General features: G+C 52.4%; 1 protein-coding gene across 1 annotated transcript in view; it reads right to left on the reverse strand.

Moving 5' to 3' along the window:
* Positions 1 to 5,775: 5,775 nt before the first annotated feature.
* ABLIM3 (actin binding LIM protein family member 3) overlaps positions 5,776 to 27,174 on the reverse strand; it is a 110,492-nt gene continuing 89,093 nt past the window's right edge. The window contains exons 11-21 of the mRNA XM_047073697.1: positions 23,969 to 24,098; positions 21,797 to 21,844; positions 19,651 to 19,785; positions 18,082 to 18,146; positions 16,583 to 16,730; positions 15,284 to 15,313; positions 14,643 to 14,701; positions 13,969 to 14,029; positions 13,230 to 13,237; positions 12,610 to 12,690; positions 5,776 to 7,931 (exon numbers count right to left, since the gene is read on the reverse strand). Of these exons, the coding sequence (XP_046929653.1) occupies positions 7,818 to 7,931; positions 12,610 to 12,690; positions 13,230 to 13,237; positions 13,969 to 14,029; positions 14,643 to 14,701; positions 15,284 to 15,313; positions 16,583 to 16,730; positions 18,082 to 18,146; positions 19,651 to 19,785; positions 21,797 to 21,844; positions 23,969 to 24,098 (879 nt within the window). The 3' untranslated portion in view covers positions 5,776 to 7,817. The remainder of the gene's footprint in view (positions 7,932 to 12,609; positions 12,691 to 13,229; positions 13,238 to 13,968; positions 14,030 to 14,642; positions 14,702 to 15,283; positions 15,314 to 16,582; positions 16,731 to 18,081; positions 18,147 to 19,650; positions 19,786 to 21,796; positions 21,845 to 23,968; positions 24,099 to 27,174) is intronic.

A 27,174-nucleotide genomic window follows, 5' to 3' on the forward strand; every position in this document is an offset into this window, starting at 1 on the left:
GGATACCGAAATTGCAGCCACACAGCCGGGCTGCCCCCTGCAGGGAGTTTTTTCTAAATCAAACCACTGCAAATGTTGATCAGTCCTGGCAGGTTCTTCGCTGCAAGAACGCCTCATACTCTTAACGTAGGAGCCTTCCAGAACTTCAGCTCCTGTTACCCAAGGGTCTGCTAAGGAGTGGCGTTTTGTATGTGTGGTTAAAAAAATTAAATAGTGCTGCTGTTTTGTCAGAAGGGCAAATCGCTGAGGACAGTTTCTCCTGATCCAGGTGGGCAAGACCCTGTGAGATAGGCGATCCCACTTCTTCTGTATGACAATAAATTCTTTATGCACAAGAAGGCGTTGGAGACTTGGCTTGAGATGCTGCCGTTAATATTCATTTTCTCGAGGAGCCGGTGTATTGGTCACGTCTGCTTTGGTGGCCAAGTGACAGAATCGCAACTCAAACCAGCCTAAACCAGAAAAGGAATTTATTCGCTCGGAGCGGGGCTGGGGGGCCGAAGGGGTGAGGCTGGCTTTTAGGCCAGCTCAGATCCAGGAACGCAAACAGTGCATTCACCACTTTGTCTCCATCTCCACACTCGGTCTTCCTCTGCTTAACCTTCATCTACAGGTGGTCTCTCCCAGTCTGTGGCAGAGAAGGTCATGGCACTGCAGGCCTTTATAGATGGAGATTCCGGCTGAGAACGTCAGGGCCCTTTGCCTGCATTTCCAGCACTGGACCAGAGGGGGCACTGGTAGTCTGGGTGAACCACCTGATCTAGGAATGAGGGAGATGCCCAGCGGTCAAATGCACACCTCCCCTGCAGCCAGCTACTGTACCTGACGTACGGCATTCTGACCTTACCACCCTGTGAAATAAATGTCATCATTCCTATTTTACAAGCCAGTTCCACATGGTATATTAGTGTGCTAAAGCTGTCTTCACAAAATACCACAGACTGGGGGACTCAAACGATGGAAATTTACTTTCTCACGATTCTGGACACTGAAGTCCAAGCTCAAGGTGCCATCGGAGTTGGTTTCCTCAGAGGCCACCCTCCTGTTGCCTCTTCACATGGCCTTTCCTCTGGCCCCTGCATCCCTGGGGTCTCTGTGTGTTTCAATCTCCTCTTCGTATAAGGACACCAGTCTACTTGGAGTAGGACCCACCTTAATGGCCTCATTTAAAGGCCCTCCTTCCCCAAACAGACACATTCTGAGGTACTGGGGATGAGGGCTTCAACATCTGAATTTGGGGGGGACACGATTCATCCCAGAACCCATGCTTGGTAAATGGCGAGGCTGAGATTTGCACTGAGGGAGGCTGAGTCTAGTCCTCGTGCTGTAATGTCCCTGCTGCAGCTCATGACGGCACCTGTGAGCCCAAAGGCTACACAACCTGGGGCCGCAGCGGGAGGGACCATATCCAACGAAAACCGTCCAAGGTCTGGGAACTTCCCGTTGGCACACACCTGGGAACCAGCCAGCGGTACACGAGGGTCTTGGGTCTCTGAGGTGGGCGGGGGCTGGCCAGGCCCTGCTCGATTGTCAAAGAAGCCTGTGTTTGCTTCTCTCTGCAGAGTCTTCTGGTTGCTTTCCCCTTGGCTCCTCAGAGACCACCCATCATGAAGAAATTGAGGGAACACACGTCTCCTTCTCCCCTCCCTCTTCTGTCAAACAGAGCAGTGCTTCCTAAAGTGTGGAATGCAGACTCCTCGTGGCAAGGTGGGACGGATTTATTTATTTATTTATAATTATTTAAAAAATTTTTAATTAAAAAAATTGAATATAATTTATTGTCAAGTTGGCTAATACAGTGTGCTCTTGGCTTTGGGATAGGGTCCCATGGTTCATCACTTACATACGACACCCAGTGTTCATCTCGACAGGCACCCTCTTCAATGCCCATCACCCATTTTCCCTCCCCGCCCCCCTCATCAGACCTCAGTTTGTTCTCTGTATTTAAGAGTCTTTTATGTTTTGGGGCACCTGTGTGGCTTAGTCAGTTGAGCATCTGACTTTGGCTCAGGTCATGATCTCACGGTTCGTGAGTTCGAGCCCTGCATGGGGCTCTGTGTTGACAGCTCAGGGCCCGGAGCCTGCTTCGGATTCTGTGTCTCCCTCTCTCTGCTCCTCTCCTGTTCACACTCTGTCTTTCTCTCAAAAATAAATAAAGATTTTTAAAAAATTTTTTTAAAGACTCTTTTATATTTTGCCTCCCTTTCTATTTTTTCCCCGTCCCTTCCCCCATGGTCTTCTGTTAAGTTTCTCAAATTCCACATATGGGTGAAAAGATACATCTGTCTTTCTCTGGCTGACTTCTATCACTTAGGATCATACCCTCCAGTTCCATCCACGTTACTGCAAATGGCAGGATTTCATTCATTCTCATTGCCAAGGAGTATTCCATTGTATACATAAGCCACATCTTCTTTATCCATTCATCAGTTGATGGACATTTAGGCTCTTTCCATAATTTGGCTATTGTTGAAAGCGCTGCTGTAAACATTGGGGTGCAGGTGCCCCTATGCATCAGCACTCCTGTATCCCTTGGGTGAATTCCCAGCAGTGCTATTGCTGGGTCATAGGGTAGGTCTATTTTTAATTTTCTGAGGAACCTCCACACTGTTTTCCAGAGCGGCCGCACCAGTTTGCATTCCCACCAGCAGTGCAAGAGGGTAATGTGGCCCGGGTTTAGATATTACACACATCAACATATTTGAAGAGTTATGAAAGTTTTTGAATCTGTATGAAAAGCCAATAACTGGTCCTTAGGCATCCATACTTTCACCGAGAGTGCTTAAAATAGAAATGTCAGGGATGAGTCCTTGAAAGAAACATATCACGTAAATAGCAGTAAGTAAATAAAGAATCTGATGGAACTCAAGAAGGTTGTGTTTGAGTGACTGAAATTTGGGAAACACTTTTGGTCATGGGCATAGATGTCACCTTACTTTGTGACCTGATTCATCTGCACACATGGCCCTAATTTGCCCTGAGGACTAACTCTGAGTGTGTGCGTGTGTGTGCGTGTGTGCATGTGTGTGTGTGTGTGTGTGTGTGTGGCTGCAGGCCTTTGGTTTCTCTTGCCTGTGCTCCTGTGCCAATCACCTTGGACCAGCCCAGGTAAGGAGGCAAGGGGGCTCCTGGGTGGTAGTGAGAGGCTGGCCCTCGTCTTCACAGCTTCTGGATTTTATTTATTTAGTCTCACTCCAGGGCTTTTGAGTGGCTTGAGAGCAGCTCATGGCTGTGTATATCAGCAGGTGTTTATCACTGTGTGGTCAAGACTTTTAGCAACTTGAAGTCTGATGCAAAATGAAGCATTTAAAACCTAATTCCACACGGGGTATTACCGGAGCGGGCACAGTTACGGGATGTGAACTACTACGAATTTTAGCAGAGCTTTTCCCTCCTGGAATTTCAAGCCCTTCTCCTCCACGTTTGGCTCGGTTCAGTGGCCGGCTGCAGCCTCTGACACCTTGCGCAGCCCGGCCCATGTTTCTGTTCCAAGTGGCCGTGAAGGTGAGCTGGCTGCTTGTCCTGATCCGCTTAGATGCTCGGTGGGCCCGTTCCTGTGGCTGCAAAATGCGGCCATTGTATTGACTTTAACTCTCACGTTTTGCGATTTCTGTGCCCCCCCCCCCCCCCCCCGGCTTCCTTAAGTTCTGCTTTATTAATGTAAGGTTGCCCCCCAGTGTTCAAAAAGGTCATGTGCATGGGGAAAAGGTTTCCTTCTAGAACTTCAGAAAGTCTGGCACAAATGTGTTGCATTTGTCCATAAAACCCTCCCCATGTGTGTGAATCACCTGGCAGTCTTATTAAAATACAGACGTGTGTTGAGTAGGTCGAGGGTGCAGCCTGCCATTCTGCACTTCTCACATGCTCCCAAGGTGTCTCCGGTGCTGGGGTTGGGGACCACACTCCAAGTAACAAGGCTTAGAGTGATTTTCCCTGCATCTCGTCAGTTAATAACCACAGTGCAAGCCACAGACAATCTCCACAAAGCCTGAATGAATGAGAGGCATCCTTTCTGTCTCCCTGTGTGTTCTCGCCCCTGCCTGCCTTCCCACCTCTTCTAAATTCATTCTCCCCTTCATTCATACCTCTCTGTCTTCACTGGAACATTTACTTCCTCAAATACACCAAACTCTCACCGACCACAGTGCCTTTGCTCATGCTATCCTCGGTGCTCGGGAACACTCCCACCTCTCTTTTTCCCTTGGCTCCTTCGTTTTCATCCTTCAGCGAGTCCGTGAAGTGAGTTCCTCTCTGCCTCTCTCTCCAGTATTCTACTTGTTGTGCAGTAGCTATCTCTGTGTGCCGTCTGTCTCTGTTACTTATGTACAGTCTGTCCCCTCCTCTAGACCAGAGCTATATGACAGTCCACACTGCCTTACACACTGGTGAGTCTTAAGTGCTCTTGCCTCCCAGCAGACGCTCAGTAAGCATTTGCTGGGCGTGTGTGTAGGCGGGGAGCAAAGGGGCATTCTTCAGCGTCCTTTTGCACATTTGAGCCACCTGTCTGAAGGGGCTGTGGTGGGCACGATACTTAGAAGAATCATAGGATGAGAGGTCAGGAAAGGAGATACTTTGAAGCCACATCTCATCTTGAGAGATGTCAAACATGAAAGAAGTGTTTCCCTTAGGACAGGAATAGGAAATATAGTGGAAACAGCAGTGAGCCTAACATTTCTTAAACAGAGTTATGTCAAATTAGCTCATGACACGCTGGATTAAACAAAGGTACTGCAGGGCTCTGAGGGACTTTTGGCAATGTGCCTTCTGAGTCCCTAAGGCGAGGGACAGTGGCTGTGGCAGGGACACCGTGATTCACTCGCCTAGAGGCCCTTCCTTGTCTCCCCCATCTCTCTTCTTTCTCGGCACAGCGCCTGCCACCCACTATCGAGTCTCAAAAGGCCCAATACATGACTTCCCAGCCTTCTGTGCAGCGAGGCCATGGACCTGTTCCTTAGTCCTGCCAATGGGACCTGAGAAGTCTCCTGGGGACTTCTGGGATAGCTTTCTGATCAAAAGAGACACATAAAGAGAAATTTCTTTCCTGTTTTTTGATGTGGTCATACGAAGACACGATGCCTGGAGCCACAGCAGCCTTTTGTAAACATGAAGGGTCACATCTGGGGACAAAAGCCACCGTACCGAGGATGGTGGAAAGGACAGGTGAAAAGACCCTGGGCCCCTGACGGCATCGTCAGACTGCTGAACTGATTTCCTGCCGTGCAGGGCAATATGCACTGTCATTAAGTCACTCTGCAGAAGGCGCTCCTTACTTGTGGCAGAAAACATCCTGACTGCTAAGCGCGGCTAAGCTGGTCTAAGCCCCAAAAGGCTGGACTTGGCTCCTGGCTCCATCACGGTAATCATGTGTCCTCTTGAAAGCTGCTTCCTCATCTGTGAGATGGAAAGAATTATTATTTCCTCCCTCCTGGGTTGTGACAGAGGCCGACTGACATGACATGAGGCATATACGAGGCATCGAGACTGGCACACTGTCGGTACTTACTAACGAACTATTGTCATTATCGTTATTTTTTGGATCACGGACCTGTATTTGTTGGAACATCTTGTACCATTTTGCAGGACCCCACGTTCTGCAGGAAACAATCTGGGTGATGCTTACGTTGTCAAATTTTAATGTACAGAAGGAGAAACTGAGGCCAAGGGAGAGCTGCTCTCTAGACTCTTTTATTTTGGAACATGTGCACGATCGGTCTCTTCCCATATCACACATTTCCACTCACACTGGAAACAACAGAAGGACACAGGTCTGGGTTGAAATTATGTGCTTTTATGGGAAACAGAAAAACCCAACAACAATAACAAAAGCCCTTCAATCTCGCCAAGTTCTCAACCAGTGATAATGAGGCAGTTTCAATGATTGTGTCTGGCTGGGGACATTTCTAAAGGGTCAGGACAGTTGAAATACACTGGCCAAAAAGAGAATTGCAGAGAGGGTTGATGTTTTAAATGAGAGTACGTTAGACCTCTTTTTGGCCCCTCATCCCATCACCCTTTCAAGTCATAGTCTCTTCTCAGTTTACAAAGATCCTTCCTGAACTTTGCTCAAATGCGATCTCTTCCAGAAAGCGTTCCTTGGTCTCCACCAGCTGCATCTACCTTTTCAGGAATGCTACAAACATGCTCTCGTGCCATCTCCCATCACTTCCCGCCTTACAACCGTCACGTTTGAGTTCATGCCTGACGACACCCATTGTTAGTAGGCATGCCCCCCACCCCGGCCCAGATCCCGTGTTGCTCATCTTGGTGTTCCCATCTCCTTCCCTTATTCCGTGCTCTGTATACAGCAGGTGCTCAGCATCAGCAGGTGCTCAGTGAGGGTTTGCTGGACTGAAGTCAGTTCTATATTTGCCATGTCACATCACCAGCCTCTTGACAGTGATAATGGTTATTCTCACTTCTTTGTCTTTCCTCCATGACCTCAGAGTGATCTAAATCAAGGCATCTCCAAGAAGGAACAGACCCACCAAACATCACCAACTTGGGGTCAAAGGTTTGGGGAAGGGAGGAGAGGAGAGAAGCTAAAGTTAAGCTTTTACTCTTGTTCAGGAAGGCAAGGGGGCAGGGAAGGCAGCCACTGGGGAAATCCAGGGTGATCGTGAGCAGTGTTGGCCAATGCTTCATTCTGGAATTCTATAAGCAGCCACTCTTCCAAAGGTTTCCCCAATGAGACATGGCCAACCTTGTAGTGGGAGCCGATGACTGGTGGGGGGCTGGTTTGGTTGCCCTTTTAGCCTAGGGACCAGCAGGGGTAGACCAGGAAGCTCTCTCTGGGACATGGCCTGTCCGATGTTTAGAGGGGTATTAGAGGTTGTCTGTCTAGTTGTACTGTTGGAGCTATGATGGGAACATTAGCCCTGTGGTGTGTTGAGTTGTCAGGCACATTGATTGTAGTAAGGCCAAAGAATACAGGCTGCAGTACTGGGCCTCTCTTCCAAAGGGGGGAAGGGTCAGGAGGCGCTGGGAACAGTGGGGGTGAGAGGAGGGTCCCAAGAGGTCCTGCAGCTCCAATTCTAACAGGTGCCCTGCTCTGGCTCCTGCTTCCAGCTCCCGCGTCTTCCCTCATCTCCGCGTCAGGGCCAGGCAAAGGGGCCAGTTGCAAGTGGCGGAGGGAAGGGAAGTGCCTTTTCTTCCCCTACCGTGAGACTCGGACAAGGGAGAGGTTAGGATCAAGGACAGAAGGAGGAGGACTGAGGAGCTGCAGAGAGGCCAAGGCCCTATCCACTTCTGTATGCTGCTGTATCGAGTAGATCCGAGGCCCACACTGCTAAGCGCATCACCCCCAGAGAGCACCGAACTCTTAATTGGAGAGGTGGAGAAAATTCTGCACGGGCTCTCAAAGGCGCTCAGGGACTTAGGGAGATCGCTGTGGCTCCTCCCATGGGAGGGCCCCTCTGGGGCCAATAAGGTGTGAAAACTCCATGGTCAGCATCCACCCTGGAGACTGGGGCAAGAGCCGAGAAGCAGAGAGAAGAGAGACTTCTTCAGGCACCTCCTTAGGAAAGAGAGTTGGACCTTGGGGGACTCAGGTTAGGGACAGATGTTTCGGTATAAAAAGGATCCCCGGCAAAAGGATGGGAGTCCCCTCAAATCCCTTCCCAAACCCCAGAGCACTTAGAAAAGAGAGAGTAAGGAGCATAAAAATATCTCGATGACGTGGGCTTGCCTGACAGTACAGAAAAGCAAGTCTCATGGCAGGCAGTGTGTCCCATTACACAAGAGAGGATTATACCGAGCTTCAGTATAGAGATTTTACATATATCTTTATATAAATGCATATATATTTATAGAGCCTCTGCCTAGAACAGCCGGGCTTGCTTCTTCAGTTCATTCCTCTTCCAGAGGGCCAGCCGGTCAAACTCAGAGATGGTCATGCCGAAGACCTGGTAGAACTCCTCCTGGGACAGGTGGCGCTGAAATAAGGTGGGAGGGGACACAGAGGGAACGCTTGAGGATGTGAGGTGGAGGCTGGGGGCAGGTGCAGGCAGAAGCGGACCCTGTGCGTATCCTCTGGGCGTGCTGTGCTTGGCGCAGTGTGTGACCCACAGGGGTGTGGGCTGCGTAGATGTCAAATGGCAGACCGTGTGCATGAATGCTTCCTCAGAGGGGCTTCTGTAGCTGGTCGGGAGAGGCCCCCCCTGCCCAAGACTCAGTGGGGATTCTATACTTCACCTAAGTGCCTCCTCTCCATGCTTCGTGGCTGACCCCACCCGCCCGCATCCTGCTGCCTGCATTCTGTGCCCCAGGGGGTGTATGGACGAATGCTATTCCTCCTTCCTTTGGGAGTAAAAGGGGGGCATATCCAAGATTTTAGGATGCACTTCCTCTTATTAATATTTTTACAGACGACCCGGAAGGCTGTCCCTCAGGCCAGTTAATGAAAAAAAACTGCTGTTCCTATTTCTCCACCCACCGAATTGTCCTTTCGTATCTGTCTTATATGAAAAGAAATAGGTCACATAATGAAACATGGTTCTGCATTCCTTAGCCGGTTTCCCCCCTCCTTTCTGCCTCCCCGACCTCTCGCCCTTCCAAGCAGCCTGGAAAGTCGATACGTTGTCAAAAGCTTTCAGAGTTAGAAATATGTGGCACCTGAAATGTGGCAACATGTTAACAATTCCTGCATTTAGGTGAAAGGTAGAAGGATGTTCATTTTACTCTTCTTGCAACTTTTCTGGAGGCCTGAACTTTTTCAAAATAAAATTTAACATTATGTTTGAAGGGAGAAATATCTGGCACATATCCTGCCTGAAAACTAACTGGAATCACTGAGATGCCCTGTCGGTCGCCATGATGTTAGCTAACTGAAGACTGAAGGAGAGATTCACCGAGAATTCTGTATACAGCCACGCGGTGATTAGCCAATTCCCCGCCTATGTGAACTAATACTTTGGCCACATTTCCAGATCTTGAGGCAAAGGTAATTTTGATATTTTTGATAGATAATATCGGTTGCTGGTGACTCTGAGCTGATGTTTCAATATGTAACAATATTTAACAACCCCAGCAACCCCTTGCATTGCATTTCTGTTATGCTCAATACGCATCACTGCATGATCGCCCCCATTTTTCTCACTGAATCCTTCCAACAACTCTGAAAAACAGAAATTATTTCTATCCAGTTGAAAGATGAGAAAACCAAAAGTCAAACAGTGAAAATGACTAACTCGGCCGAAAGGGAGGGAGGGCAGGTGGGAGGGAGGCCGGGGTAAGCAGCAGAGCGGAGACCGAAGGCTAGGCTTTCCGATTCCAAACACCGTGCACGATGTTGCCCCCTTGGGCAACCCCATCACAAATTCATAAGTAATCCTTTCTATTATGGAAAAATTTCAAAAATACTCAAAAGGGAGGAAATCACAAAATGCGTACATCTATGCCCATCAGCCAGATTCAACAGTTATCAAGGGTTTGTTAGGTTTGCTTCATCTTTTTTTTTTTCTGAAGTATTTAAAGCACATCTTAGACACTGTATCAGTTCATTCCTATGTGCTGCAACACGTATCTCCCCTAGAGATCTCAAAACATCTCAAAGCCTACCGGACATCTTCTTTCCTAAAAACAGTTCACAGTACTTCCTCACAATCACCTAATACCTGTCCATTAGAAAATGCCCCTAACTGTCTCAACAATGTCTTCTTGTTGTAGTTTGTCTCTTTGAACAAAGGGGCCAACGGCATCCACAAATCACATGTGGTTCTTAGGTCCCTTCAGTCTCTGTGGGGCCAGACAGTGCTTTCTTTTGTCCATGCTGTTGACTTGTCCATAGTTGTCCCACCCACACTCAAGTCAGTGCTGAGAAATGATGTGGATGTGAGGGATTTCTCTTCTCAGTTCCTTCCACAGTAAACACTTAAGGGAACTGTAATTTAACCTCCATCTGTTTTGTTGTTGTTGTTGTTCTTGTGGAGAGTGATGGCTATGGTTGATTCCCTAGTTCATCTTCTCTGCTGTGCCCCCAAATCTTTTTTATGAGTTTCCATGTAAAGGAATGGCAGACTCAACTTGAGAACATGCTGGAGGAGACTGAGGCTCTCCCGCTCCCCCTCTGTGAAGGACCAGCTGCTGCCCCCCCTTTTTTTTTTTTTTGCCAGTTCTCAGAGCACCTAATGCCAGCCCTGTCCCTGTGACATTCTCCACAGACTTTAAAGCATGAAGGTTAAGGGCATAGGCTTTGGAGCCAGGCAGACATGACTGCGTGACCTTGGACAAGTTACGTCACCCCACTGAGCCTTGATTTCCTCTTCTGGAAAGTGGGAGCATCCTAGCGCCCACCTCCTGGATACAGTAAGGGGAATGAGAAAGCACAGGTCATGGACAGAGGTCCGCACACGGGAAGGACCCAACTGCTGGTCAGCCTCACTCCTGCAACAATCCCTTCATGTGTCTGTCACATAGTGGGCGGGTCTGGTCCTCATTTCATTTGATTTCATTTCTGCCTCATCCTCTTCCCTGTGCTCATGTGACCCAGCCACACTCACCACCTGCTTTCCTCACCTGTGATAGGGCCTTGGCAGTGGCTGTTCCCTCTGCCAAGGATGCTCTTCCTCCTCATAGAAGTGTGGCTAACTAAATGGTTCACCTATCTCAGGTCTTTATTCAGATGTCACATTTGCAGCGAGATCACTCTGACCACCCTATTTAACACTGCAACTTACCTCTCCCTCTAAACCCCAATTCTCCACTGTCCTTTCACTTCTTCCCTCAGCCCAGTTAGTTTCTCACGTTCCAGACCATTTATTTATTATTTGTGTCATTTAGTGTCTGTCTCCTCATGCGAGAACACCAGCTCCAAGGGGGCAGGGGTCCCTGTTTTGTTCACTGGTATACTGCAAGCCCTGAGAACAGGACCTGGCCTATATAATAGACTTTCAGTAAGTATTTTTTGGGGGAATGACAATCTGCACTCTGAGCTCCTTGAGGAGCTCTTCAGTCCGGAGGGGACTCGGGCAGTGTTTGTAGCCCCGTGGTCTCAGCTCGGGCTCCATGTTAGACATCCCTGGAAGCCTCTCTGATGCCTGAGCTCCTTCCCCAGATTGCGATCGAATTGGTCTAGGCTGGGGCATGGTATAGTTGTTTTTAAGAAGCTCCCTGGCTGATTCTTAGGGCAGGGTGAGCTTCCTTGATCAGAGCTTCTGGGTATCCTGGAGGATGTACGAGGGCAATTGGTCCTCCAGGATGAACCAGGTTCCCGAACCTCATTTCTATCCCTGAATGCTGGCTCCACTGAGCTGCTGTGGGAGCTGTCCCCTTCAGCACCAGCAGCCACTCACTGCTACAGTAAAGGAGGCCCTCGTAAAAGTGGGGATAATCACATCGCTAGGCTGCTAGCCCAGCACGCGGGAGTTGGAAGGACTCACAAAACTTCCTGGCCTACTCACATTCCCCTCCCTCTGTCCCAAACCTTTATTCTGGGCGAAACCTCGGCAGTCAGTTGAAGGGCGGTTGATATGCTCATCCCAAGGGCTGTTGAACCTCCTTTCTTAGAAGCATTCAATTCCACAAACATTTTTCAGTACTTCCCCTGGTCCGAGCCCCATGGTAGAGGACTGACTGCCTCTGTCAGGCAGAGGAAACAGATAGTTCGTTGCTCTGATACGAGAGAGGGGAAGAGCTGCTTGATCTGCACTCTGGACACAGGGCTGGGGGGGGCTGGGGGAGGGGTGAGGGACACATCCTGGGAAGGTCTGGGGGGCTCTGGACATGGGCATCATCACTATGGGGGGCCCTGAGGAGTCAGGAGGCTGGCAAGATGGGAAGGGCATTCTAGGAGAGCGAGAGGCAGGGAGAGGCACAGTGGAAAAGGGCAGTATGCTCCTGGATCGGGGCCCAGGGACTGGAACGCCAAGCCAAGTGGAGGAGACTGCTGGAAAGTCCGATGCCACATTCGGGCCGGCCTCTGTGCTTTGTTTATGCTGTTCCGCTGTTCATGATGCTCCCTCCCCCCTCTCCACCCATCCAACCTGCGCCTTCAAAGTCGGTCCGCCCAGGTCACTGCCAGACTCTGTGCCAAGGGCTCTGTGTATAGTGTCTCACTTACTTCCGCTGGCACCTTGTGGGGAGCACCATGATTGTCCCACTCCACAAAGGAGAAAACTAAGGTTTGGAGAGGCTGTCACTTGGCCAAGCTGTCTTGCTGACGGATGATGGCAGGGCAAGGGCTGCACCGGGAGTCTGATGTGAGACCACCTTATGCTTTTGCCTTCTACACAGCGCTGACTCCCCCATGCTCCCCACCCAGAGCACCGGTTTTCTGTACCATCCTGCAGAAAACCAGTGCTGTGTTTCTTCTTAGCAACCAGTCAGCAGGCCCCTGAGAGCAGGGACCAAATCTAGCTCTTGTCTTAAGTCGACAGAAGCATCAGCGGGAGACGTGCTGAAGTTCTGCACCACAGATGCTCATCGGATTGGGAAGGCAGCACAGAGCGTTTCGACCTGGGCTCAAGGAACCAGGCTGGCATCCCTGCGTTTTCAACAAGCCTGTGCGACCTTAAAGCTTTTCATTTTCCGCCTGCCCTCTCGAGCTGCGTTAGATCAGGCAACTTCTGGAATCCCTTCAAACCCAAAGGCGCCTGCTCAGTTTTCTATACTTACCTCTAAACGCGTCCGGTCCACATCCTTGGGCAGTCGATTTCTTCCTCTTGTGGTCACCAGCAGAAGTTCATAAGGGTAGATCTAAGGAGAAAGGACAGGGTGGGGGGTGGGGTTCCAGGTCAGGTGAAGGTGGTAGGCTTATCCCTTCAGCCGCATGTTGTGTCTGGGCTCCCTCCTCTCCCCAGAAAGGGCCAGTGGTTAAAGTCTGGAGGAAGGGCTGGGTCTGTTCTTGGAGTTGCCTGATGGCCTCAAGGCACCTTCTCCCCAAAGGCAAAACCTGAATTCCCTAATACTGCTAAGAATAAGCTTGGTGGTATTTGACATAAGTTGGCACAAGGCCTCCTAATTGTAAACGTCTCAGGTCTCGTGATTGGCAAGCCTCCAGAAAGTCTCCGAGGCCCACAAGGAACTGTCTGATTTCAGCGGGCAAAAGACACAGGGTAGGATTCGGGGAAAGCTGGCCAGGGAGGGACCGGATATGCCGGTCTCAAGAGGCCCCTTGAGGTCATTTATTCGATGTTCCCTTCCCTGCATAGATAGTGCGGTCATCCTCCTGCTGGCCCCCAATGGAGCGGCTCCCAGGGTCCCAGAGACCCCCAGGGTCAACGCATCTCCTTTACCTTGTACTCTGTAGAGAGAAAAGAGACACACACAAAATGGAAATACATTGGTTTTTGCTTTGCACCACTACACTGGCCTCTGTCTGAGAGACCCTGTCCTTGTTGAATTCAGCCCAAATCAAGGCTGGTATAAACGTAAAGGATTGGTTAGGGATGGGGGTTGGGCTGATCCAGAGATAGGGTTTTCGACGAGAAGTGACTTTTGAGATAATTAGAACAGAAATAAGAGGAGATTGTGAAACACATGGGCAAGACCACCTATCTTCCAGAGGAATCCTCCCGGGTTTTGGTGCAGCCTCGTCCACCTGCCTGAGCCCGCTTGTAGGAATTGCTGGAGGCTGGCGGGAGAGCATCGCTGGCAGAGAGCATGAAGCTCATGGAATGTTCGCTGGGAACAATGTGCATTTGGCTCCGAGAGTTTCCCTCCCCCCCCCCCCCCCCGGGGCTGGCAGGCAAGTCTAGCCGAGCAGTACTGGGACGACGGCATTCTGCAATGGCTCTGGGAACCCAGATGGGACAGATGGCCTGGAGATCACCCAAGGCCAGGGACTTGAGAGGAGGAGGGAAGAGGAGGGGAAGAGGGAGGGAGTGGGAAGGGAAAGGGAGTGTGGGAACTCGGGGTTTGGACAGAGCCCAGCGTAGGGCCAGAATCTGTAGTGATCCTTTGCAGAAGGTGAAGACACAGTTACGAGCAGTGCGTCCAAAGCTGCCGTCGGTCCCAGGACGGGGTGGCACTCACCTCGCATGCCCCAGTTGACGGCATTCATGCTGTCATAGTGGAAGAGGTCTGCGCTGGGTGTCTGCAGGGGAGATAGAGCGAGGGCTGGCCTGAGCGAGCTCACTGCTGCCTCCCTGGGGCCATTACCCACCTCCAGAAAATGGCCTGGGGCTGATGGGACATGGCCTCAGAGAAGCCCCAGTCTTAAGTCACGGGGACCCACCTCACTGGCACATCCCTGGTGCCTAGGCGCAGCACGTAGTTAGGCACCCTATAAATATTCATTTCTTGGTGAACTACATTCCCTGCCTTCTTTCACTGCTCAAATACCGCTCTTCCTATGAAATCTGTCCTGGCAATTCTATTTAAAATTGCAAATTGCCGCCCTCCCTCCCCAAGCTCCCAATCCCCCTCATCCAGCTCACTGTTTCCCTCCCCACCCTCCCCCGCCATAGCACTCACTACCTTCTACAGTCTATATAGTTTGACTTGCATACTATTTACTACTTGCTTTCTGTTTCTCTCTACAAGAATGTAAGCTCCAACGAGCAGGGGTCACTGATGTATTCCAAGCACCCAGAGGAGTACCCGACGTATGTAAAAAGCTTTCCATAAATATCTGTTCCGTGACTCAATGTCTAGCCTCCGGAATTGTTAACATCTTGGGGGCAATGTCTCAGCACGGCCTCTCTTACCCTGTGTAGCCCATTTCTTCGGTAGGCAGGCAGGGAGGCAGATTTGGAGATGAGGGGGTCTGAAAAGAAACAGCCAAACAATTACCAGGAGCCCCAAGCCAGGGGTCCCTCTCCTTGAGGCTATCTGGCCTCTGCTAATGGCCAGTACTGTCCCCCAGCCCCGTGGGAAGTGGGAAGGAAAGGGGCCACTGGCTCCTCCCCCTGCTCTGCAGACTGGCCGCTGACTCAGGGATGCCTCCCCCTGGCAGAATTCCAGGGCCACCTGAAGCACACGTGCACAGTCTTCTGGCCTCACCCTGCACACACCTCCCACGTGTACGAACCTCCCGTGACGAACCCCTGCGTCCTGGCCACCGGTGGCTCTGGACGCAGGCCCTGGATTTGGAGTTGGGCTCAGAGCCCAGACAGGCAGGCTCTCGTGTGGGTAGAAGAGACGCGTGCTCTTCCTTTCTCTCTGGGGGCTACTGGGCACGGCAACTTTGGTTCCAGAACCAAAAACTGAGGCCTACATCTGACAAACACGGTGGGGTGGGCTATTTGAGTTTGGGATCGTGTTGGGACATCACGGCGCCGGGGGACCCGCCTCCAGCTCTGGCTCTCACAAGACACGACAGGCTGAAGGGAGGGCAGGCAGAACATACCGCTGTCAGCCAGGTAGTGGGACCGAGGGGCTGCAAGAAAGAAAAGCCAGAAAGCCGTGTTCGTGGGGGCAGACGGACACGGTGGAAGGTTCATGGGGACAAACAGACATGGCTCCCATTCCTGGGCTACCCTGGCTGGTGGGGAGGAGGGGCCTCCTTCGCCACCTCTCTTCCCACTGGTCAGTTTTCAGTCGCTACACCTGCCCCGCATGCCCCCTCCCCCGCCCAGCACCCGGTGCAAAGCGGGTGCTCTGTGACATTTGCTGCACAGAGGCCACTGGACGGAACTGCGTTCTGAGCGACTCTGGCGCACTGCACAGAACCCAGAGCCAGAGGCTGAAAACACTGCCCCTTGGTAGTCAAACAGGGAAACAGGCACATCGATTTATCCTGGCTCTGCCACTGGCCGATACCTAATTGCTACAAGTTACTTCATCATGCTTTGGTTTTCTCATCGTAAAACAGGGAGGGATAGTGTCTCCCGTATGGGGTTACTGTGAACAATAAATGATATACGATGATTCCATAAGGTATTAGCCCGGTGCGTGTCACCATACAAAGCACCAAGTAAAACGGACTTTATCACCTTCACCACCACCGCCATCTCAGTCTCGCCTAAAGTCGAGGTGCAGCAGGGAAAAGAGGGAACAGCTTACGGCCTTGGAGTCACTCTGACTTGGGTCCGACCCCACTTGGCTCTGTCACTTACAGGCTTGTGAGTGGCCTTGGGCAAGCAGTAAGTTCAGGTCTCTCATCTATAAAGTGGGTGATAATAATCCCTCGACATTGCCAGTCTTTGTGAGGACCAAGAGTGATAATGTATTTACGAGTGGCGGGCATAGGGGATTATCCATTAAGTATTGAGTGGAGATAGGATTTCCCAGCAAGACTGACTCCCACAGGGGTAAGGGAGGGAGGGAAGCATGTGTGTGTCCAGGAACAGGGAGGAATTTACAATGAGAGGATCTCTGGGCAAAGTGCCTGCTCCAAGGTTCTTCTTGTTTTCTTCCTGTGATGGGAGGCTTACTACCTCAAGAGGCAGTCACTTGTATCGTTGAGCCATTCGGGCTATTAGGAGACATTTCTCTTTGCGCTGAGTCTGACCGAAAGTCACAGCTTCAGACGCCCCAGAGAAACAAATGCCCGCTCAGGGCAGAGCATGGTCTTACTTAGTGCCCCAGACAGCACCTCACCAAGTGTGCATTCTAGACCCAGGCAAGGCCATAAGGAGTTTAAGATTCATTCAGGGAGTTGGAAGGAAGTGCCCCCACCCCCACAGACTTCCAGGGCGGTGCTTACAGCCATTGAGGGACATGTCATAGCCAGCTGTGTGCAGGGCCTCCCGGCTGCTGGTGGAGCTCCGGGGTGGGGTCCAGGGATCCGCGTAGGAGCTGGACCGGGCCTTCATCTCCTCCTTCAGAATCAGCCGGCCAATTCCACTCTGGAGCTGGGTGTGGGGGAGGGGGGTGAGATGGAGTCAGAAGGAGGCAAAGAACACTGAGCCGGAGCAGGCTTGGGGAGAAGGGTGGGTGACTGGATTCTGGTGAACCTCTGTCATTTTTGCCTTCCCCAAACCCCGCAACCCCTCCTCGCAACCCCGCAGCTTCATTTGGGACTTCGTCCCCCTCCCACAAGCAGTGCCGTGGTCTGGGGATGGGGAGGGGTCTCCGGTGGAGGGCACTGGAAGTGGGCCTGGCCAACGGCACGTGGGCAGATGGCTCTAGCTGGGCCAGTGAGGGCCTTCCTTGGGACTCTTGTCACTGGCACCCGTGTCTTTTTTAAAAAATTGTTATAGGGGCGCCTGGGTGGCGCAGTCGGTTAAGCGTCCAACTTCAGCCAGGTCACGATCTCGCGGTCCGTGAGTTCGAGCCCCGCATCAGGCTCTGGGCTGATGGCTCAGAGCCTGGAGCCTGTTTCCGATTCTGTGTCTCCCTCTCTCTCTGCCCCTCCCCCGTTCATGCTCTGTCTCTCTCTGTCCCAAAAATAAATAAACGTTGAAAAAAAAAAATTGTTATAGAGGTGACATTCACATAACACACAATTAACCACCTTTATCTAGTTCCGAACATTGTTTATCACCCCCCGAAAAGACCCTGTCCCTGCTTCCCTCTCCTCCTGGGCCCTGGTATTCACGAGTCTGCGTTCTGTCTCTGTGCATTGACCTGTTCTGGACATCTCCTAGAAACGGGATCATCCAACGTGTGGGCTTTTGTGACTGGCTTCTTTCACTAAACATACGGTTTTCGAGGTTCATCCACATGGTGGCCTGTATCATTACGTCATTCCTTTTTGGGTCTGAGTAACATCCCATTGGACGGGTACACCGCGTCTTGCTTATCCATTTGGGCAATGATGGACGTGTGGGTGGCGTCCACCTTTTGGCTATCGTGCAAAGTGCGGCTAGGAGGATCCATACACGTGCGCTTGTTCGAGTCCCAGGTTCCCATTCTTCTGGGTAAATTACCCAGGAACGGAATTGCCAGCCTTTCCCTGGTGGCTGCACCCCTTTCCATTCCCACTGGCGGCGCATGAGAATAACCTGCCTGAGCACCGGGGCAGCGCAGACGTGAGCCAGCACAAGAGAAGGTAGAGACAACCTTCCTATGGCAATTAGTTGAGCGGCCGGATCTAGTCATACCGGAAACTCCCCCTACCGTTTGACTTTTTTGGTTATGCAAGGCTGTGTGTCTCTTTTCTTTACCATAAGTGAGTTTGAATTCGGTTTCTGTCCGTGTCAAATGAAAAAATCCTCAGTAACATACCGCCTAGGCATCTCACCCAGGGGGTAGCCTGCTCACCTTGTGCATGCTGCGGTCAAAGTCGTCTTCCTCTCCTCCAGATGAGAACCTTCTGGCTCGGGGCACTGACAAAAGACAGCTAGGATCAGCTCCCGCGTGTGTTCCCCACTCAGCCTGCCCCCGGCAGAGGGCCCAGAGGGACACAGAGCCTCGACAGGTGAGGGGTTTCCTTTCAGTCCGCCACTTTCCAGCTGAGTGACCCCGATGGAGTGTGGGTCTCCTGTATGGGAAGGCCCAGCAGCCCTTCCCATTCTTGGCCATGAAGGGCAGGTGAAGCCAACTGCCCAAACACAGCCAATGAGCCTCAACATTGGGACTTTTCTTGCTGCTGGCGGGAGAGAGAAGCCCTCTTTCTGCCAAGGATAGGCCTGGGAGAGCCTAGACCTGCTGGAGTTCATCCTGCCATATGATAAGGGCAGACCCGGCCTGAGAACGGAGCCACCCCGGGAACAGGACCAGCCCCAATGACGGCCATTCACCTCTGGATCCAGCTGTGCCTCAAAAACTTTCACTCTCATGACCCAGAAAATCTTTGCTTTGGCTTAAGCCATTTGGAGGTTTTTTTTCCCTCTTTTTGGGTTTATTCTTTTGTGGTTGCAATGGTCTAAGATCCCTCTGCCTCCCCCCCCCATGCCTCCCCAAAACACGTAGCTCTCGAAGATCGCTGTCTGCTTTAGGATGTAGTTGCTTGTGTCTTATCTCCTTTCCCAAATGGAGAATTTTTTGAGGGCAAGGCAGGGCCCATCTCCGAGCTCCCATGAAGCTTTGCTCAGAATGGACATTCAGTCAGTAAAGGTATGCACTGAATCAAAATGGAGCTTGATGACAATGTGCCCCCATGCTTCATGGGTGGGGACCCATCTCCCCAGGTGGAGATGTCTGACCGGGTGGGATGGCGCCATCAGGACCCCCTGCCAGGGTAAACTCCCTTTTCTATCTTCCGAACCATTTTCCAACCCACAGCCAAAGTGGTCTCTTAAACACACACATCTGATCCTGTCACTCTCAATGGTTTCTTACTGTTTAGGATAAAGACCCACATCCTTACCTCAATGCACCAGGCCCCATGGGATGTGGTCCCTCAGCCCGCACCTGCTTCCCGCCCTCTCTGACTCCAGGTTAAGCTGACAGCCTTTCCTTTCCTCCAGTGGAACCCGCCCTCCCACCTGGGGTCTTTGCAGATGTCCTTCTATACCCTGCTGGCTTACCTCCTCCCCACTCTTCCTGTGGCAGCTGAGTATCTGCTTTGAGAAGGTTCCATCACGTTCTAGACTGGACTGCACGGCCCCTCCCACTAGCTCCTCTACCTCCGTGTATCACCTCCCGTACATCACTTCCCTCTCCAGCGGGGACCTATGTCTCCTCCATAAAGGCAAGAACCTGGTCTATTTTGCTCCCCGGTGACTCACTAGGGCCCAGGGCTGGCCTTCAGTACATACATACATTCATACATTTGCCGAATGAATAAATGAACAATTGTGTGAAGGAGTGGGCAACCGTCCTAGCCCCGCTGTGTCCCTGGCACAGGTGACAGGGCTCTGGTCCAGGCTCCTCTGTGGGGCGCGTTACCTTTGGGGGACCCATGGTAGGTCCAGTACTCAGACTCTGCAGCATAGTAGGGGTCTGGTGAGTAGGCTGGACTATACTTGGAGGCCTGGCTGATGTCTTCACTTGTTTTGCTTTTGGTTGCTGTTGACAAATCGCCTGAAAAGGACCCAAGGAGAGAGCTTCAGGGAGGCAGAGTGTCCTGGAACAGTGTACTACATACTCTCTTCCTGCCTCGGCCAGGCTCCAGCCTGGGGGAGGGAGGTCACTCTGACGCCAGGGTCTAGGACATGGAGCATCAGAGCTGGAAGAGCCCACAGGCCAAGCCCCCTCATGTTACAGTTGGGAATCTGAACACCAAAGAGGGCAAGGGGCTTACTGAAGACCACACAGCAAGTAGCCCAGAACGGGACCAGACGCCTGCCCAGGGCTCCTGCTACCACATTTCACAGACTCCCAGGGCTGCTCCCAAGAGAACACTAAGGCTGTGGCTCCTCCAAGTAAGATTAAGCAGGTCCCAGGTGATCCCATGTCCCTACCTTCCTCAGCCTCTAGAAACCTGCCTTGTTTTGTATTTGAGCCATACGTAGGGTGGGAGTCACCAACTAGGGCCACGTGCTGCATATCAGATTTCCCCTCCCACTAAAATGCCACATCTTGCTTGGGGAGACTCTATGGCCCAGAGAAAGAGCACTGGACAGGGTTCAACAATGCTGGGTTCTGGCCCCAGCTCTGCCACTTAACTAAGCTATAACACTGGGCACCTCTTGCCCCTCTCTGCCTCAGTTTCCTCATCTGTAAGTATCAGAATTGGTCTTGCTGGGTCAGGTGCCATCTGGCTTCAAGCTTCCACAACATGGACCATCAAACCTACTGCAGCCACAAAACCATCCAGGGCAGTGATTTTAGCACAGCCCAAAGCCTGGCAAGAGACCGACTAGGGCGGAGAGAGAACTGGAGACACAAGTGAGCCCCCATGATCATCTCAGGAAGAAGCGATAGGGACTATCCCACGCCCTGTGCAGTCAGAGCAGCAGAGCGTCCTGGGATCAGCCCCTTGCCAGCTCCAGCCTGTGCACCCTCCCCCAGCAGCACTTGCTTCCAAAGCTTGCAGATTCTCTTGAACTTGGGTCCTGGGCAGTCCCTCCCATCTCAACTGATGTCATTCAGCCTTTTCACGTGCCCTCTTATCCCTGCAATCTACCTCCACCCCAAACGTCTCCTGCGTCTGCTCTGGTGCTGAGCCCAGCTGGAACATCCCACAGTCCCGAGGCGTTTGAGACCCTGGGGGCCTGTTCTGGACAAACTGGCTTTGTCAGGGTTGGTACATTTCTGTGGCCACTCGGGATGCACGGCTTGTCATCCACAGCCACACATAGATATGCACGTGCTCACAGAGTCACCTGGACCCCAGCCCAGCCCCCTCTGAAACTGAGGAAATTGTCAGGTCTCAGCCTAGAGCCGTGATTTATATTTGTATCGCTCCTCCACCAGCTCAGTGAGCTCAGATCCCAGTCCTGGGCTACCTCCACCTGTTTCCATCTTCCTCCAATTCTGTACCCCACCCCCTCTGTTACCCAGGTAGCCTGTGGGCATGTGAGGGTGATACAGGGTACCAGTTGCCCCTGTGCATCCTCAATGCAAAGGGAGTGCTTCATCGGCTGAGGCTTAGTAAACGCGTTTGCAAGAAGGAACAGGTCTCAGCGATGCCTGACTTCTCCTACGGGAGTGCAGGTAGGAATCATGAATGGAACTCGTTATGGTGTGGATTCCTAGGTCACACTCTCAGTATTTCTAATAAGAAAGTCCAGAGCAAGGGAGGGACCAGGGCATCTGCTCGAGTATCCATGACTTGGAGTACATGCTCCCAGCGCATTTGAGAAGGGTTGCTCTGGCCATGGAATTTAGGACACCAGACAGCAGGGTGGTGGGGTTGGAAAGTAGGTAGTAAAACATTTAGGGGACACGAGAGCTTCCTTGCTCTTTTGAAATGACACCAAACTCCCCCCCAGTATCACCTCAAGTGATTGGGGGATAGCCAACAAGAAGGACAGAACTGCAGCCCTTCGTGCATCCCTCCACGTGGCCCCAGCAGACCATCTGCACAGATGGTGAATGGCCCCGCCCCTTGCCTGGCCACGCCCTCTCCGCCCGCCGGACCGGACCGTACCATGCCGTTTGTAGATCGGGGGTTTCCGGTAGATGTTACTTTCTCCAGCTGCCAGGCCGACCCAGAAGGGACCAATGGGGAGAGGAGAGACAGAGAAAGAGAGAAAGATGGAGAGCAGAGGAAAGGAGACAGCAGTTGGTCAGCTGATCTGAGAACGAAAGACAGCGTCTTTCCCAAGGGTGCACCACCTTTCCCCGGTGGACGTCCTCTTTCAAAACTCAGTTTCCAACCTCAACCCGGGAGGTTCTAAGAAAGGTGAGGGAGGGGAGAGGAATGGATGGATTCTAATGGTGCGGAAGAAGGGACGCGGGCTCGAGTGGTGGGCATGCAGGCAGGAGGCGGCGCGTGCTCAGCAGGACCCCATGCAGGAAGGTGCCCCCTGCCTCCACCCTGCGGCCACGCCTCATTCCACGCACAAGTGCCCAGAATGCTTCAGCACGATCGCCCTCCCACTTGCTCAAAAACAGACAGGATGGGACCTTTCCTGGGCAGTGGAGAAAGGTACAGATGAAACAGCAGGATGAGCTCCTGGGGAAAAGCGAGTGGGGAGTAAACACCTGAGCTCAGAGTTGGGAGACAGGGTTGAGGCCCGGCTCTGCTGAACTCTGGGCAAGACCCTAAGTCAGACCTACAAGGTCACCGAACCCCTGCCTTCCGCTTTATCTCCTATCACTCCCCTCGCTGCTCACCACTTCCAGGCACGCTGGCCTGCTGCCAGTTCAGTGTTTCAGGGCCTTTGCACTTGCCCTGCCCTCTGCGCGGGACTTTTTCCCTGAGATCTTCAACGGCTGGCTCCTTCTCATCTTTCCCCACCCCAGTCACTCTACCGCGGTGCCCTGTTTATTATGTTTACTGCACGTATCATCTACCTGAAATTACCCTTTTACTCGTTTACTCTTTTACTAAATTTCTTTCCACATATAAACACCATGAAGGCAGGACCTGGGCTGGTTTGAGCACATTTGCAACCTCAGGGCCCAGAACAGTGCCTGGCTGTATAGAGAGAACAACAGAGGCTCAGGAAAGCTAAGTAACTGGCCCCAGCTCACAGGCTTCTAAGTGGTGGAATCAGGATTCAATCCTAAGAGTTTTGATGCCAAAGCCCAGGACTTCCAGCATGGTTACTGCCGGGTCCCGGCACGGCCCTCAGACACTCGAGGCACTTCTCCGGCTGCTTCGTGGTGGTCTTGATCAAGGCTGGCTCTGTCAAGTGGGTGGCCCAAAGCCCATGGGCGAGTCGGGACTGCAGGGTGGGTTAGTGTGGGTAGCTGGTTAGGGAGGGTCCCCAGGAACCGGCTTCTCTTCGCTGCCGGTGCAGGGCGCCCGGCGTCCCCATGGAGCATGCACCCGTGCTGGGAATTCCGGGCTGGCAGCCTACCTGGGATGTGAAAGTGCTTGGGAGCCTGGTAAGAGGTCGGAGTGGAGGACCTCACATCTAACTGGCTATGGTATGGAGAGCTCCGGCCACTCTCGGGCCCTGGAGCACGCAGGCAGTGGTCCCCAGAAAGAACAGAGGCACAGAGAAAACAGGCATTAACGCGGTGGCAGTAAAGGCAGCAGTGACGTGATGACAGCAGGGATGGCAGGGAGGGGCTGTGCTCTCATGCACCGTGTCTGCAGAAACAGGCTGGACCCTGTTTTCCTGCCTCACCCCGAAGTCAGATTTTGTAGGTTGTAAGAATCAACTCCACTGAGCATCAGGAAGGTGACTTTGCACCTCTTAGCTCCCCACCACCCCTCTTGATTACTTCTTTCCTCCGTCCAAGCACCTGCTTCACCCCTAACCTCAAGGTGGACGTGGATGGCCTGACCGGAGGGGGTAAGGCTGGGCCTGTTTCTGGTCCTCTGGCTCTACCCTCTGGATGGGGCAGGCCAAGGCCAACGGCAAAGGAGTCTTCCTCCAGCCAAGGCTGCTGGGATGCCTGCCACTTCTCTCCTGGCAGCTTACCACCCGCCTTCCTGTTGCTTCTCAGCCCCTTCTCTCCCCCTGCTAGGGGCATCTCAATATGGCCCAGCTGGTCACCTGGGTGTGGTCACAGACCCCCAGAGGGCCGTGCTGTGATGGAGATCTGGGGCAGGGGCCCTGTGCCGTCTCTGCAGCTGGCGACAGAGCCGGCCACTGCGTTGTCCCCCGGCTCTTCTTGTCCCTTTGGGGGCTTCCCCCTTCCTTACCAGAGCGGTAGTAGTGGTGAGGCGAGCGGGAAAAGGTGGGAGACATGCCCTGCCGGCTGTAGGTGGGGGAGTCGATGTATCCTGGGCTGGAGGCCCTTCTCTGTCGGAGGTCCAGGCTCTCGTAGATGTCCTGGGGGAGGAAGTGGGCTGTGAGCAAGGCCGGCGATGCGGCAGGCCTGTGGCTCAAGGGTCTAGCAGGCAGACGGGGGAGGGACATAGAATCTAGGATTCTAGGGGATCCAAAATTCATGGTGCTGCCCTTCTGAATACAGAGGCCCCCTCCCTGGGTTACACACATGGCCTGAGACAAGTTTTTGGGGCCTTCACCCATCACTCTGTCCCTTGAACAGAACCCGTAGGTCACGTGCCTGGAATCCTGGCCAAGGATCAGAGGAGCATCAGGGAGGCCCTCTCTGGGTAGAAGGGGTGCACCCTCTACTGTTTATGCCGCAGCCACTTCCTCCAGATCATGCTCCTAAGTCTCCTGTCTGTGCCGTGGTTGGGGAGCCCCCCAGGGGGCTGGGGAGGGGTGAAACCAGGGGTCGGCTTGGTCAGCATAAAGGGACACAATCATATAAAAGGTCTTCCTGAACCAGCTCGATTACCTGGGAGTAGGGAGATAGTGTTCCCAGCGACTTAGAAGCGAAGAGTTTGAAGGCCATGGTGGAAGGAGCAAAGGAAAAGAGAGGAGGGAGAGAGGAAGAGGGTTAAGTAGCACAGCAGAGGCCGGCCTGCAGCTGCTCCTGGGCCCCCTCCCCAGACAGCAGGTGCACTTATCATACGGGGATACCAGCAGTGCCCACAGAGAGCAGGAAACCCAGAGATGGTGCGCTCCTTTTACCAACAGGAAACCAAGGCCCAGAAAGGGCATGGGGTGGTTTCGGGCCTCTCGTGTACGACGTGGCAGGGTCTTCGTTTGGACCCAGGCTTCTCCACCACAAGCTCAGAGCCATTTCCTGACCCCTCCTTGTCCTTCTACCAGTTCATGACCCTCTGTGGTTCATGACAACAGTGTGCAGGGCGGGGGACCCAAATGTAAGGCCAACTGAAGGCCAGGCCGCTGCCATCAACGTGGGAGCTGGGTTGGAGGGTGGTGTAGCAGACTGGAGATGAGACATCCCATCCTGCAGAGGGCGCTGGCCGCTCAGCCCCTGGGACACCTGTTCAATGTGAACACAGCTCCTTAAGTTTCCAGGACAAGTCAGAAATGCAGGTTGTTATGTGAAATCTCTCCGTGTGTAAATATTGGCAACTGATTTTGCATTTTCAAAAGATACTTTGTGAGTGAAATAAAACAGATCTGGAGTTGGCTTTGGCTCGTGGGGCCCAGGGAGCCGTTTCTGGCTTCAGGAGCATCAGCTTCTACCTGACACTTGGTCCCCTGTTCCCGGTTCGTATTAGAGGCCCAGAGAGTCTCGGCATTGGGCTGTCCAACCAAAGAACCCTAATCCCTTTAGAGAGGAAGGGGTGGGGACAAGAACCTGGGTCCCTGCTCCCCAGGCCAGGCCTTCTTCTGCTTTAAACAATCTCAGTTCAGGGGCCATGGATGGGGCTAGAAGCTGCCTGAGATAGAGATTGCCAGGACCTTCGGGGTAACAGCCACGCTGCCTTCTCCAGAGAACACTTTCTCTTGTCCAGCCACCACTGAATTATTTCGAAAGCCATCTGATGCTGAATTTTTAAAAAGTGGCTCTTGCTCTGAGCATAGGGACTTAAGACCAGGTGCAAAAACCAGAGAACCAACCTACCAGGGATTATAAACCTAAGGCCACTGAGCCTGTCAGGGGGTGACAGCCATGGGCTGTGTATCAGATTACTCCACTAGAAGAAAAACAATAGCTCAAGTGATACGTGGTCACAGGTTCTCGGCTTCCATGTTGGGGTTCTCAGGGGGTGGTGGAGACTGGGGAGAACTGGGGAGCCCATGTCCTGCCTATAGAAGGCGCTGCTCCCCCCCCCTCCAGATGGTGGAAATTCTGGTGTACTGTCACCTGCTCTGATTTTTCAAGAAAAGCCAGATTTCTGGGTGAAATTTTGATTTTTAAATGTTGACGATAAATTCCAGTTTATAATAGTCCAGGGGCCAGCACTGTGGAAGCCGAAGTGTCTGTCTGTGATGGAGTGGCTGGGGACCCTGCGGGCCTCCTCTCCTTCAACAGCCCCTGAGAGAGGGGCGAGACGCCATACCTCTCCATAGCCACATCTCTCCAGCATCTCGTCGGACGTGTATCTGGAATGAGGCTCGTAGGAAATGAGGTCGGGGCGTTGTACCTCGTAGATGGACTTGACCTTGGGGAGAGCTGCCAGGTCTTTGTAATTAAGGATCTCATTATCCACTTTAGCCTGAGGAAGAGGAAAGGTATAGGAAAGAGGCAGAGAGATAAGAGGGAAAAGGGAGAGGACACAAAAACCAGGTACAGGGGCAACGAGCTTCTCCAGGTTCCGCTAGAGACAAGGTCTTAGGAAGATGAGGAGAGTGTTAGAATCAGGCAGGTCATAGAGGCCATCCATTCCAACAGGGCTAACACTGATCGAGCGCATTTTAGGTGGGAGGCCCTGTGCTTTGCAGGAATTGTCTCCTCTAAGTGTCCGGATGCCTCTGTGAAGTCAGTGTCAATGTTACTACTATTTTTCAGAGAAGGAAACTGAGGCTCCAAACGTTCTGCACTTTGCACCGTTTAGCCAGTAGGTTTGAATCCAGTCTGAACCACACAGCCTGGGTGGGGACTGCCTTTTGACCCCCCACCCCCAACCCCCCCGCCACAGGAAGGATATCCTCATTCACGGCTCCTTGAAGATGATGGAGATGATAAAGACAATTAACCACGGAGAGTGAAACACTAGCTAACACTGGGTGAGCACTCATCACGGGCCAGACTCTGTCCTAAGTCCCCGGTAGGAATGAACTCCCTTAACTCCTACAACTCACAACGCTACTAGTAGGCACTCCTATCATCTCGATTTTTTGAATGAGGAAACAGGCACAGAGAAATCAATGAACTTGCCCAAGGTCATAGAACCAATAAGTAGCAAAATCAGAATTCAAACCCAGCCAGTCTAGCCTGGGAACTGGCCTTCTCCAGTAGCCTCTGCTAGCTTGGCAGGTGGGGAGGTGGAGAACTCTGCCGTTGGCTGAGTTCAGCCTTCTAGAACTGCATTGATCAAGAAGAGACAGCTTCCCCTTGCATGGGGGAGACCACCTCTCG

This window comes from Lynx rufus, unplaced genomic scaffold (assembly GCF_022079265.1).
Source record: "Lynx rufus isolate CCGP_SWC_20201006 ecotype Redwood Valley unplaced genomic scaffold, mLynRuf1.p SCAF_1, whole genome shotgun sequence".
NCBI lineage: Eukaryota > Metazoa > Chordata > Mammalia > Carnivora > Felidae > Lynx > Lynx rufus.